At 44.3% G+C, this 14,275-nt stretch overlaps 4 protein-coding genes and 1 pseudogene across 7 annotated transcripts in view; 3 read left to right on the top strand and 2 right to left on the bottom strand.

The window, feature by feature from the left end:
- The window catches only part of LOC131764225 (histone H2B type 1-M-like), a 44,882-nt gene that overhangs the window by 27,195 nt on the left and 3,412 nt on the right, over nucleotides 1-14,275 (top strand). The window lies entirely within an intron of this gene.
- Nucleotides 8,422-8,897, bottom strand: LOC131763591 (histone H2B type 1-C/E/F/G/I-like; annotated as a pseudogene).
- Nucleotides 8,807-9,815, top strand: LOC131763411 (histone H2A type 1). Its single transcript, XM_059075557.2, has one exon. The coding sequence runs from the start codon at nucleotides 9,069-9,071 to the stop codon at nucleotides 9,459-9,461; it is 393 nt and encodes a 130-aa protein (XP_058931540.1). The 5' UTR covers nucleotides 8,807-9,068; the 3' UTR covers nucleotides 9,462-9,815.
- On the top strand, nucleotides 10,971-11,654 carry LOC131763378 (histone H3.1). Its single transcript, XM_059075510.2, has one exon. It carries the CDS (start codon nucleotides 11,163-11,165, stop codon nucleotides 11,571-11,573), a length of 411 nt encoding a protein of 136 aa, XP_058931493.1. The 5' UTR covers nucleotides 10,971-11,162; the 3' UTR covers nucleotides 11,574-11,654.
- LOC131763390 (histone H2A type 1-H) lies at nucleotides 13,805-14,191 on the bottom strand. Its single transcript, XM_059075526.2, has one exon. The coding sequence runs from the start codon at nucleotides 14,189-14,191 to the stop codon at nucleotides 13,805-13,807; it is 387 nt and encodes a 128-aa protein (XP_058931509.1).

Here is a 14,275-nt window from a genome sequence, read left to right as displayed (position 1 = left end):
CACAGACTATAAAGCGCAAGCCCTCCCTCCCCGCCCCAAACAAAACCCCACCAAATACCCCAAACAAACCAACAAAAAACTCCACAACACTATAAGTATCCCTGTAAACACCAGCTTTCTTGCAAGATTTCCTTGCAGAAGGATTTTTTCAGGGTGGCTTTTACTGGAAAAATCTTAAATTGGTTCTTTTCTGTAAAGCTGGGTTGGGAGTTTTCCTCACGCTTAGAACCGGTGGAGAATGGCCAAGGACGGATCATTTTTTGCATAGAGTGGGTAGGAAACCCTCAGGAGAGAGAGTAAACATCCTCCACTGGAAATTCTAAACAGTCGAAACCTGGCAGATTCAAGAAAAATGTCCTTACAAAGGAGATGCTTTTAAACCTGTGCGGGGAAAGCCAGGTAGATTCCTCTTCCCTCGGCATAACCAGTCAGCGACGAATACACCAGTTCAATTACATTTTCCAACGTCACAGGGAGGAATAGTCCCAATGGCCTTGACCCTGCGCGGTTCCTGATATGTTAACAAAAGTGCACCACGTGCAGGAAGGTGCCTGTGACTTGTGCAGCATTGGCTCCCCGTCTAGCAGAGAAAAGCGTCTGTACTTCTCCAGGGTCACATCCTACAGCTTTCCCAGACTCTTGCCCCCAGGCAAACTGTGATGAGAGCAGCAAGTGAAACCCTTCTGAGTAGGGGACAAATAAGTGCAGCGTTCAGAGGTTAAGGTCTGTCTCCTTCCTGCACCCTCAGAAAGGGAAAAAGAACACCTTCAGCCTAAATCCTAGCTTTCCGTGCAGCACTCAAAAATCTTCAACCAAAGGACAAATGTGTAATTAGTGCTTTCCAGAGGCTAAACCCATGGCAGGCACTGGCCTCCCTACAACCAATAGGTAACCAAAACGAGGCACATACATACTTCAGGAAGACAGGGCAAGAATGTAGTCAAAGGAGACTTTCTTTTCAAACTCTCATTCAGAAGTGCAAAATTCGGTGCTCCAATTACACATCCCCCCACCCAACTTTAGCTACCGCTGTGGTCTCATTAAGACAGAGTCATGGTTGACATTCACCTTCAGGGAGGCTTCTGCTCCAGTCTTGGGCAAAGACTTGTTCTTAGAGTCACTGTAGACTTGGGATCATTGAAGGAAAAGAGTGAGAAGAAATCTGGGAAGAAGTGGAGCAGAAAGATTTGGAACCAAGCATGGACATGAACTATCCTGGGTTCTGGGATGATCAAACCAGATTAGATGAAAACTTCATGCACTCAGCAACTTGTTTTTTGTTTGTTTTGTTTTGTTGGCCATGCAGCTTGTGGGATCTCAGTTCCCCAAACAGGGAAAGCCCGGAATCCTAACCACTAGGAACCAGGGAACTCCCTGCACTCAGCAAGTATTTTTGAACTCCTAACAGGAACCAGGGACTGTGGGACTGAGAACTGAAAGGTGAACAAGGCCACAGTACTGGTCTCTCCCCTAGGAGACTTTGCTGTCTAGAGCAGGAGGGAGGGCTTATCAAACAAGCAATTAAAACGTGAAGTGGTAGGAGAAGAGGACATTCAGTGCTGAGGAAGCAGATGGGGCACGTAAGCCTAGAGGAAGGGAGTCAATGAAGGCCTCAGTAAGAAGGGCTGAAAGGGCTAAGTTAATATTTGAGGAATAAGTAGAGAATCAGACCTCATAACATGAGGGGAAATGGGAGGGCAAAAAAGTTTTGCTGGTCGAAAATGTGGAGAGGAAAAAAAAGGAAGAATAGAAATAATTTTATCGTGGCTTGTGACTAGAAGCTAATTTGGAGGTAGGTGTGTGACAGGAACGGTGACAAATGAGGTTGGAGATGTGGGCAGGTTAGGGCAGCAATCATTAAAATGTGGAAAGCTGCCCCGAGCAAAGTGGAAAGAACTTGTCCTGTCTTAGGATTCTCAAAGGTGACAACAACGGCTGCTCACGCATTCGTTGCTACTGCAGTTTGAAGAACTGTACCACACGGATCAACTTAATCGAAGTACAGAAGCATTACTAACATAAGTCTAAGAAAAAATCTAAGGAATTTGCAGCTAAGATGGGACGAGGTGGCCTGAAAGTGGTTAAGGCCCGGGACTGCTAATCCATCGTGCTCTGCCTGTGTGGGCTCGGATGCCACCCTCTGAGAAAGCTCAGTGAAGAGCAAAGCCGCGAGGGAAAGCAGCTTCTAATCAGATATTTACCACGTCTCAGTTTAGACTTCCTTTTCCAGTTTTAGGGTAATGTGGCCATTCTTTTAAAAACAGAAAGTCCGTTTGCACGTGTACATAGATTCCTTTCTAGGAATAAAGCCAGGGGAGACAGCCGAGAGACAGCCCCTCCGCCCCCAGACCTGGGCACAGGTTACAGGATTGGTGGCTGCTCCCTGTGGCGCTGTTTTCTGCATACAGCTTCGCTCCAGCAGCCGGGGGGCTCCGATTTCCGAAGCTTGACCAAGATACTATTGCTCATTATGACTGACGTGTGGTGGGCTGGATTACAGGGGGAAATGCTGGTTTTAAGGGACGAGATTGCAGAAAGAAAAATGAAAACGAGAACAGTTGGCAAGGTCCCACCGACATTTGAACTCGGATCGCTGGATTCAAAGTCTAGAGTGCTAACCATTACACCATGGGGCCCACGAGGAATCATTTTGGAAAGGTATCTCTTGTGACAAATATCCATCTTTTAGGCACCGGATCCCAACTAGTAACTTTTAAACAACGTGTTCCCCCCACCCCACCAACAAAACTGTACCACCCCCTGGAGGGGCATTTTGAAAACGTGTGGGTGTTTTGGTTGTCTCAATGGCCCAGGGCACAACTGGCGTTGACAGAACAGGGCCAGAGATGCTGGAAGTCCAGCTGTGCTCAGGACAGTCCTATACCCAAGAATTATCGTTAGGACTGCACAACTTTTGTAAAACGACATTTTCATCTGCGTTTTCAGGGACCTTTTCTAAGGGTGAAATCCCTGCTTCCACCTTTGTACCTCCCACTTAATCATCTTATATACAACTGGCAATGCTGTGTGGGACCTGGTTAGGATTTTGACTTTTATCCTGAGATAGGACGTCACAGCTTCTGATTAAGTGTCTGGGAGACTCACTTTTGGAATACATGAAAAGTCTGAACATTCTGGGCCACCACACATTTAGGAAGCCAGACCACATAAAAGTGCTCTGGCAGACAGTCCCAGCCCACAGCCAGTGTCAATTGCCAGACATGTGAGTGAAGATGCTTCCAGACGATTCCAGCCCTCAGCGGCTGTCCCAAGAATCACAAGTCGGTGATCCTCCACCTGGGGCCCCAGACATCTTGGAGCAGGCAGCCATTCCTGCTGTGCTCTGACCTAATTCCTGATCACAGAATCCATGAACATAATAAAATGTTTTGTGCCACCGAGCTTGGGCTGCTTATTATGCAGTAACAGTAACCTGAACAACTCTAGAAACAGGAATTTTCCTGATCTACTCCCTTAGTTTTACCCAGTAGGACTGTCCCCAATTTTTTGCCACTATAAGTAATGCTTTAGTGAACGTCAGTGTCTTCTTATGGGGCTATTTAAGTTTGTCATATGTTTTCAAAAATGATTATTGTTTACAAAATTGGGCTTGCGTGGGGTTTTGTGAGAGTGGGATGATTAGAGATAAGAAAACTCCCCTAAAGACACCATCTAAGTGCTATGTACGGTTATTATATTAAGCTGTAAAAAAACATTTGTTGGGGTGTCATTCACTGAGTGTACATTCCAGGCTCTGTGCTTGGTGCTGGGGTATGGCTGAGAATAAGACTCCTCTGTTGGAATTCACCTCTTTCGGGATGGTTTTGCAATAATACTGTTTGCTTTCCTGGATCTAGAGCCTAGCAGAGGTGGCGCTATCTCGTCTTGCTTTGCAGGGCATTTTTTTCAGCAGCTATTTAGAAAACATGCAGGCTGTCAAGGCTCTGTGCAGAAATTAAGTTGGACTAAGAGAAAAAGACACAAGAAGCTCACAGCTGCTCACCTCATAGCTCCCTTTCCCCAGCCACAATGGCCTCTTGCAGTTCCTAGAACACACTAAGTGCCTGACTTGGTTACTTGTTCCTTTTGCCTGGAACAGATTCCCCCAAGTAAGTGACTCAGCCCTTTATGCCAATGACTCCTCCACGACGCCTTGTCTGCATACCCTCCTTAAAATTGAGATCCCCAACTTCCTATCCCCTTTCCTGCTTTACTTTTATCCAAATCACTTACTAAGGAGCTGATATATTAAGAATTTTATTAATTTATTTTTTTTATTACCTAGCTTACCCCTCCCCTCAAAGTGCCACAAGAGCAGGAACTTTCACAGGCTTTATTTTCACTGTGTATCCTCCATACTAGCATCGTGTTTGTCACATAATCATAGGTGCTTAATAAATACTTGATGATGAAATAAATTAATTTCCCTTTTTTCTGGCTGATTGGGTCACATAAAATCATTGGCTCTACAATGATATGCCTGATTTATAACTGGAATTGGCAATACTTTCTATATAATTCTTCTTCCCTTATTGCATGATGCTTAATTATTTCCCTGATACATATATTGTCTTATTCGATCCAAACAACTTTTTGATGAAACTGGGCTGGCTTTCTACCCCTGTTTTGTGGATAAGGAAACTGGTACAATCACTTTCACTGACTTGTCTGTGATCGCAGAGTGACCAGAATGGCATTTGCCTCTTTGTGGTAGTGAAGTCACCCCTCGGTGACCTCAGATCATCCATTTTCTGGTATTTGGTTTTGTTTTGTCTTGTTTTGCCAAGGAACCAGGGTCTTGGTTTCTAAAAGTTCTAACTCCTGCCTTCATTGCATGGAGAGGGAGAGGAAAACCTGGGGGCCACTAAACGAGAGGTTGGACTCATCTGCTTGGTTAAGCTTGCAGGTCTCCTTCTCACGCCTTTCCCTTTCTTCCTGCAGCACAGTTTTATAAATGACAAAGTTTTCTTTTAAAATTCTAAGTCTGTAGTCTTTTTTGTACACACAGATATTGAGATTCTAAATCAACACATTTGAGAGGCTGAAGGGTGCTAACCTTTCCCATGTGTAAGTGCATCTTTGGGGGCTCTCATCTGGGAATTCAGTTTTATAAACCTTAGTGGGGTTCTTTCCCAGAAGTTGATTAGAAAGGGTACAGAAATAGAACCTGGTCATAACAGGAGCAGGAATAGATGGCTGAGGTTCTTTGAAAGCAGTTCCAAATCTCTAATGTTTCTCAGATATTAAGAAGTCATGCAGTCAAATGTAAAATGATATAAAAGTGAAATTCCAACAATTTAATGACAGATATGTGCATGGGGGTTGAGATGGAATGCTAGAATCTGAGCAAAGGAAAGGTGAGGTGTGAGGATTGTTGGTGACCTCTACCTCAAAATCCTCCAGGGAGACAATTAATTCATGCTAGATTGCAAGTGTGACTGTTTAAGATACAATTATACCAAGAATAAAGAGAGAGAAGTTACAGTGCTGTTAAAGATTTATGAAAATGTTCCTTAGGAATCAGGCTACTTCATTTACTTTCTTGACTTACTAAAGCAATTTATGACCAATAAATTGGTCAGTCAGGCCAGGCATACTTCTCATTACAACTAATATGTGAATTCTAGTTTGATGAGTATCTCTTGTGAGTTTTGTTATCGTGAATATATTCCTCAGATGTAAGAATCCTAATAAAGTCCCAGCTTGAAGCATTCCATTGCTACTTCCAGTTTATAACAACTAAGGCTCATAGAAACACTGCAGAGGGAGACAGCCTCGGGGAGAAAGTCAGGTTTCTCCTTAAGGAAAGCAGGCCCTCCTTAAGCTCTATGGATTATGGCATCTCTGTTACAACTTCTATTTTATAAACCTGCTGAGACAGACTAAATAGTAGGTTCTCATAGAAGAATATGAGGTTATAGAAAACAAATTTATTTTAAAACTTGCATGAATGGTGAGGAATGTACATACTAAACATATGAAAATAACAAAAAACAAACAATACCCTTATTATTGACAATAAGCCAATCTGTACAGTAGAGAGGACTTCCTAGATGGTGGAAGATAAAGCCCTTTTGAAGGATAAAATCCTCTTCAGTCTTTTTTCTATTTTTCACGTAAAATATGAATTCAGGCCTGCTCTTGCTCATAATATTAACTACTTAAATTTCAGAACCTAACCTTAAAAATGAAAGTCTATAATTAATGATTCTCAAAAAACCAAGATGTTCCTCTACCCTGAAATTACAGTTCCAATCCTCCTTCATAAAAGTAGTCAAAAGAATGTGATCTGAAGAGTTGTCAGATTCTCTTTCTCCTGTCCAATATGGAATTCTCTGCCACTATTCAAAACTACCACCGAGTTGTCTGTTCTCAGTTAATAAAAATGTGGGAGTCTCATTTGATTTGTAAGAGCTCTCCTAGGAAGTCCAAACATTAGACATTGTTGCATATTCCTTAGATACAGATCTATGCAGTTTGCAATTCTGATCCCCTGGCTGGCTGCAAAGGTAACAATGTTGTATTTGACATCTCTTTTTAGCTGGTTAAAAAGACTACTAGCTCCAAAACGGACCCAATGGTACTTTTCTTTTTCTCCTTCATGCTCGGAGGAACAAAGAAACTCCTATGACGGCTAGATTAATTTAACAAGTAACGTGAGAGTCTGCTTCATTTAAATAACCATACAACGCTAAATTGGCATCTTGAATTGTGAATATTTCAGAATCGTATTTGATAAACATTTCATGGTTCATACCTAGTGGTTTTATACTGAAATCCTGTCATCGTTTTGAGAAGCCCACTCCTGTAGACTTTAGTCCCACTAACCATTTCCGATGCCTTGAATGTGATATCCACTTTCTTACTTCAAGTGCCCAGAATGCTGTTTTGTACACCACCCTCCTCTATTGGTAATATTATTTATTCTGTGCTCCTTGGGCTTTCCATGCACATCTCTACTGAAGCATTTATTATTACGTGTGTTTTGTTTGTTTATTTATGGACAATGTGTACATGATTCAAAATTCAAAGTACTTAAAACGGGCACAATTAAAAAGAGCCTCCATCCATCCCTGCCCCTAGGCCATCCAGCACATTCTGCATTCTCTGGTTAATCTCTTTTTCGTGCCTAAAATACATCTCTGAGCCCACAGCACCTTTTCTTCCCTCCAAGGGCACCGCACCTTAGGCCTCACCTTATCCAGGATGAACTCAGCTACTTCAGGAGTAGAGGGTACTTCCTCCTCCGCCTTTGTTTGGAACAAGGAAGGGGGCGGAACAAGAAATGCGAGTCTTTCCCTCTCGAGTTTCTCTAGTTTTCAATTTGGTCGGAAGAATTCAATGAACAGCTGCCCCCCCGCCCCCCCCCCCACACCCGCCTTGAGTACACCTTTTTTCCACTGTTGTCTTTAGAGTTTCGATTTATCTGTACTCTCAACATGGCCTTGTTAATGATGGTGCTAAGAGGCACAGTAAGGTCCTGTGTGCCAACATCCAGGGGATCACCAGGCCCGCCATCCGGCGCCTGGCCTGCAGCGGTGGAGTCAAGTGCATCTCCGGTCTCCTCTTACAGAGACCTGCGGGGTGCTGAAGGTCTTACTATGAAATGTGACCATGACGCATAACCTACACCCAGCGTGCCAAGCGCAAGAGGGTCACCGCTGTAGTTTGTTCTCTCAAGCTCCAGGGACACACCCACTATGGCTTTGGCGGCTGACTGCATTGTATCTTGTATTGCTGTTTTCAATTGTAAAAGCTCTTTTCAGGGGTACCGATCTTTCCTTTTAAGGAGTTAGCTGTTCAGATCACATTATAGCTGAAGTCTTGTTCCTTAGTTCCTGCACTAGTGTACAGCATCGTGGTCTGCTGCAAAGTGATACGAGAAAAAGGGCTATGCAGTGAATGGGTCTGGAGTTCCTGTACACGTAAAAATGGCTTCCATTCACAATGCTTACAGGCTCCCAGGCGCACTTAAAGAATGTGCTAAACTGCAAACATTTTAATCTGGGGCTTCCTAACTGTGAAATTAAACTAGTATCTAAAGGGCACCAGTTCAGTGACTTCCTGGATTTCCCTGGCGTTGTCTTTGTTGTTCTCGAGGTTTTCAGGTATTGTCTGTCCAGTCAAAACATGGGGAGACGGGCTAGATGAATCAAAGAACGTAGTGTTGACACCAGAAGTGCTAGCAAAAACGCACTTCCTTGTCTGAACATTTGTCACATTAACACTAAATTTGGGTTAAACGTCACCTTTTCAAATATTATCCAAATCCAGCAGACACCTCCTCCTCCTCCTCTCCCCCGCCCCGCCCCCTCCACCCCTCCGCACGGAAATGACAGGCAAGGCGCCCCAGCTCTTTCTTGAGAAGTGTTAAGTAGCTTTGAAAAGAGCCTTTGGGTTTGGCAACGCCTATAAACACATTTACGTGGAGCTGGTATACTTGGTGACAGCCTTGGTACCCTCAGACACTGCGTGCTTGGCCAGCTCTCCAGGCAGCAGCAGGCGAACGGCCGTCTGGATCTCCCTGGATGCGCCAGGCGCGACGCCTCGCCCGCGATGTGCTCGAGGATGTCGTTAGCGAACGAATTCATGATGCCCATGGCCTTGGACGAGATGCCAGTGTCCGGGTAGACCTGCTTCAGCACCTTGTATACGTAGCTCTCCTTGCGGCTGCGATTGCGCTTCTTGCCATCCTTCTGTGCCTTGGTCACCGACTTCTTGGAGCCCTTCTTTGGGGCAGGAGGGGACTTGGCAGGCTCAGGGATGCTGAAGTACTGCGATCGAAATGAAACAAAAGGCCAGGAAAGTAAAAGGCACTTCTTCAACGACGAGGGTTTATGCAAATGAGGCGGGATAAAGGTTTCTGGTGATTGGTGGTTTTTCTCCAGTAACGTCATAGCTCAATTTTTGCCCAGTCAAGGTAGGCATCCTGCATAGTCGCGTTTCCATTGGCCTAAATGAAAGTAAAATGTTAGCCAATCATACAGCTTCCTTTTCGCGCCTAGCAGGGCCTATAAAATATGCGGTTTTAAGTTTTTATCTTTGATAGCGGTTGTTGATCCTGAATCATGTCCGGGCGAGGCAAACAAGGAGGCAAGGCTCGCGCCAAGGCTAAGACTCGGTCTTCGCGGGCTGGGCTCCAGTTTCCCGTGGGCCGAGTGCACCGCCTGCTCCGCAAGGGCAACTACGCCGAGCGGGTTGGGGCCGGCGCGCCGGTGTACCTGGCGGCGGTGCTGGAGTACCTGACTGCCGAGATCCTGGAGCTGGCGGGCAACGCGGCCCGCGACAACAAGAAGACGCGCATCATCCCGCGCCACCTGCAGCTGGCCATCCGCAACGATGAGGAGCTCAACAAGCTGCTGGGTAAAGTCACCATAGCGCAGGGTGGGGTCCTGCCCAACATCCAGGCCGTGCTGCTGCCCAAGAAGACTGAGAGCCACCACAAGGCCAAAGGCAAATAGAAGTCTGTATTGGTTTAATGCAGCTCAAGTTTCTCAGTCAAACCAAAGGCTCTTTTCAGAGCCACCTACAGTTTTCTGGGAAGAACTGAGCACTAGGTTTTTAAAGTTTCTTATACTCTAGATAATACTTAGGACCATTATAGATGAATTACACCAACCTCAAAACTTGTGTTAGGAAGTGACTTCCACTCCATATTAAACTGTGTGAAATAACCTATAAACTTTGATTCATCAGCATTGGCAGATTTGAGGGGTTATGTGGAGTGAGTCATTCTTTAGTATTGTCACCTTCACCTCTACCCATCATGAACCTCTGGAAAGCACAAACATGGTGGAAGGTCAATGTGCCTTTTTGTGGCAGTTTTAAGACATTTTTGTTTTCTGGGTTCTAGACATCCTGAGTTCAGGGATCAGACCAAACCTGTATCTTAGGTCAAAGGCCATTTTGGGAGCCGTTTAAGATTTCTGAGAAAGACCTAATTTCACATCAGTGTACATTACCTTTTACATTGCTGACTAAGGAAAATTTAAATACTCAGGCTTCTCATTGGAAAAGTTAGCTGAGGTGCCTGGCAATTATACTCATTGTTATTATTGGGTTCTCAAGTATTTTCCAAGCTCCCTTGCACCCATCCATACAAACAGGTGTCTATATAAGTCGATGATCACTCGTTTCAAGATAAAAATGCCAAATTCTAGTTTTAAATGCCGTTTTCTTGGTCTTTTTATTGTTAAAAGACCCTGTACTGATGGGATTAGATCATTTTTTCCTTAAAAAAAAAAAAAAAAAAAAAACTTGCCTTGGTAATTTCTAGGCCCTGGGGGGAGGGGGAGGATCAGATGTATCAGATGCCAGGCAATGAGGCTCTCCTAAGGTTCTGCCAGTTGCTAAGGAACTATTGGATGTAGATGCAAACTCAAGGGGTGTGTAGCTTGCGGTAAACATAGGTTACTGGTGGGGAATTAGACTCTTTAAAAACAAAGAATTACATTCCTAAAATAGAAAAATAAATTGTGCTGCAATGGAATTGTTTTATATTAACTAACAATGAAAAGAAGTTCATGTAAGGATGAATTTTCCTATGAAGTTATTAACCCTTTAATTCCTCACATGCAAATCAGATTGTACTTGCTGAAAAAAATTTAAAAGTTCTTAAAATTCGTGTTTGAAGGAAAGCTGAGGGGTGATGGTTCAGCGCTGCTATTAACCAAAATTGTGGCCACTGATCACTGGATATGTGGCTAGTTTGAACAAAGTAGTGGACACGTAATATACACACTGGATTTCAAACAGTGCAAAATTTAAAAAAATGTGAAATATCTAACAATTATATTGATTACATGTTGAAATGAATATTTTAGATATATGGGGTTAAACAATACTATTAAAATAATTTCTTCTGTTTTTATTTTGTTCTAATGTTGCTAGAAAAGTTTCTGTTTCTTATGTAGCTTGTATTTATTTCTACTGGAAATTGATGTTACAGAGCAAACAACTTTACAGGAAAAATGAAAAAAAATTGAGGTCACAGATAACTGAGACTATCGGAGGATTGGGGCAACAACAAATAAAATTTTCGAGTCCTAACCAGTCCGGTTATCGGTTGGATAGTCCTGATCTTCTTTTGTCCAATCAGCTTGTGACTCTCGCTATAAATAGGTGGCTAGGGGGCCCCTTTATGCTAGCTGAACCATTTAGCCATGGCTCGCACTAAGCAGACCGCTCGCAAGTCCACCGGCGGCAAGGCGCCACGCAAGCAGCTGGCCACCAAGGCGGCCCGCAAGAGCGCGCCGGCCACGGGTGGCGTGAAGAAGCCGCACCGCTACCGGCCCGGCACGGTGGCCCTGCGCGAGATCCGCCGCTACCAGAAGTCCACGGAGCTGCTGATCCGCAAGCTGCCGTTCCAGCGGTTGGTGCGCGAGATCGCGCAGGATTTCAAGACCGACCTGCGCTTCCAGAGCTCGGCCGTGATGGCGCTGCAGGAGGCGTGCGAGGCCTACCTGGTGGGGCTCTTCGAGGACACCAACCTGTGTGCCATCCACGCCAAGCGCGTCACCATCATGCCCAAGGACATCCAGCTTGCCCGCCGCATCCGCGGGGAGAGGGCATGATCCTGAAGGTCTTCCATCCACCCCAAAAGGCTCTTTTCAGAGCCGCCCACATGCGCACTGAAAAAGGACTGTTTCCCTGCTAGTTAGTGCTTCTATCTTTGCTTTTGGGAGACAGGTGGACTTTATACATTGTAATTTTCTAAGTATTAGGTGTATGTGTTATTTCCATCTCCCAACCTAGTAAAACAAGTGGGTAGACCTTCCTTACATTCCTAATTTCTCTTTTAGTTAGAAAACACTATTGCTACGGTTAGACTGTCAGATGTAATCATGCCCATTTCTTTTCTGAGGGGGCTTGTGAAATGCAGGACCTATGATTTCCACATGGGATTTAGGGTGATGCTAATATTTTACCAAGTTAAAATGATCTAATGCTTTCTACTTGAATTAACACCTTAAGCAAAAAGTAATTGAGTGTCCCCTCCCAGGAATCCTATGGGGAAAAAAATCTCTTTTCCTATGGGAAAAAAGATTTGATGGGAAGCAGTCGTCCCCCACCCCCTCCCCGGGCACATCTAAGGCCAATTTCTAATCAGATTGGTATTCTTGAGTGTGTAAACAGGGCCGTCTGGCTTGGGGAACTGAGATATTAAGTCAAAAGGGGCCCACAACAGATGGCCCTTTCTGCTGGCTGGGTAGGGCACCCTCCCCTGGATATATGCAGTCAGTATATTGCTTCTCCAAGTAATCTCTCAAGTTCTCATTATTTGAAGATTTATTCAGGGGAAATGAGCAGTCCTAGTTATGTGTACATTTCTAATTATGTGGATACAAATATTCCTTGTCTCTAAACTATGTGCTGAACTCTGGTATACCAGTTATCCTTCTACCTAAGCTTTTCTGGAATTTCAACATAATTTCATCATTTCATACAAGGAACTTGGCGTTTTGCTATAGTAATGGCTCACAAAAATGAATACTCAGACACCACACCATTTTGGCTCATGCTAATGGGTAGATGGTGATGCCAAGTACTAAGATTCACAGGGAAAGTAGTGATGATGATGTTCAGTCTGGGATATACATTTTGAATTTCCCGGAGATCTACAAGAATATCAGAAAGTAGACTGGCCTAGAGATCCCTCTGGCTCTTCCTCTCTTGTAACCACTCTGCCTTATTTGCCAGTATCGAACTTTTTGTCATTTGCCTGCACATACCACAAGCCATGAATTTGGTGACGCTCATTTTCTGCTGGAATCCCTACACTTTCCTCTATTTCCCGATTTCCTTTAATCCTCAGACCAAGTGTTACCTCTCACAGATCTTACTCCTCTATGCTCCCCTTATATTCTGAGCTTACTTATCTTGCTACATTGTTCTTCATTTACTTGTTTCTCCCCGTTAGATTATCTTCAGGACCGGCAGCGTCTCATTAATATTATATCCTTAATGCATGGTACCCAAGTGTGTGATATTTGTTGAAAACAAGTGCATTAGAATGTAATAAAAGAGGAAACAGAAGAAATTGCCTTGGTGCCTGCATTTCTTGAAATGGCAAAACTGCCAAGTGGCATATATGTTCCAAATCTTTCCTAAAGCATAGAATTAAAGGACCTTACTATGCCTGATCAGAAATACGAACATACCAGAATCTTTTACTTCATTATTCTGAAAACGGCCTTTGTTTTTTTCAGAATTCGTCTTTTTTTTTTCAAACTGTAAGCCTTAATCATTAGTGCTCTTGGAATCAATAGCATCCAGCACCATCGTTATTAGTCAAGCTTGTTCTATTTGTATATCTACTTAATTTTTCCAGCCTAGGTAACAACTGGGTATCGTAAGCATTTTAAGACAACTCTTTAAAAGCAATTTTTTCAAGATGCAGAATTTACTATCTTTCTGATTTTCTGACACCCCAAATGAGTTTGTGTATCATTCACAAAAAAACACTTCAGAGCCCCTCCAACAGATGCTTTGGCTTCATAAAAACTCGCTTATGATACTTGCCTAACTCCCACATGTGGACCTAGATGAGTCAATAACCTTGTAGCTTCAGTGACTTTGAAATTAGTCTAACACAAGTGTCAATTTTGTTGACAACGACTCCTAAATACCAACTCTGAAATACGGAACAAGAGAGATAAGGATACCCTAGGACTGAAGCTTAATTTAAGAGTATCAGCGCTGTACTTAACAGAGCAAGTTAAAAATATACCCAAGTCGTGTCACCTTTTTTATGATGATAGAAGTGGCTCTGAAAAGAGCCTTTTGTTGCTTCCAAACTTGGGCCCTACTTGGCCTTGTGGTGGCTCTCAGTCTTCTTGGGCAGCAGCACGGCCTGGATGTTGGGCAGGACGCCGCCCTGAGCGATGGTGACTTTGCCCAGCAGCTTGTTGAGCTCCTCATCGTTGCGAATGGCCAGCTGCAGGTGGCGCGGGATGATGCGCGTCTTCTTGTTGTCGCGGGCCGCGTTGCCCGCCAGCTCCAGGATCTCGGCAGTCAGGTACTCCAGCACCGCCGCCAGGTACACCGGCGCGCCGGCCCCAACCCGCTCGGCGTAGTTGCCCTTGCGGAGCAGGCGGTGCACTCGGCCCACGGGGAATTGGAGCCCGGCCCGCGATGAACGGGTCTTAGCCTTGGCACGAGCCTTGCCACCTTGTTTGCCTCGTCCAGACATAACTCGAGTCGAATCGACACCTTTAAGAGTAACTAACACAAAAACTCAAAAACACACTTTTTATAGGCCCTGCTGGGCGCGAAA

The sequence above is a fragment of the Kogia breviceps genome, chromosome 10 (genome assembly GCF_026419965.1).
Source record: "Kogia breviceps isolate mKogBre1 chromosome 10, mKogBre1 haplotype 1, whole genome shotgun sequence".
Taxonomy (NCBI): domain Eukaryota; kingdom Metazoa; phylum Chordata; class Mammalia; order Artiodactyla; family Physeteridae; genus Kogia; species Kogia breviceps.
The sequence above is the reverse complement of the archived record's forward strand: the minus strand, read 5'-3'. Positions and strand labels throughout refer to the sequence as shown.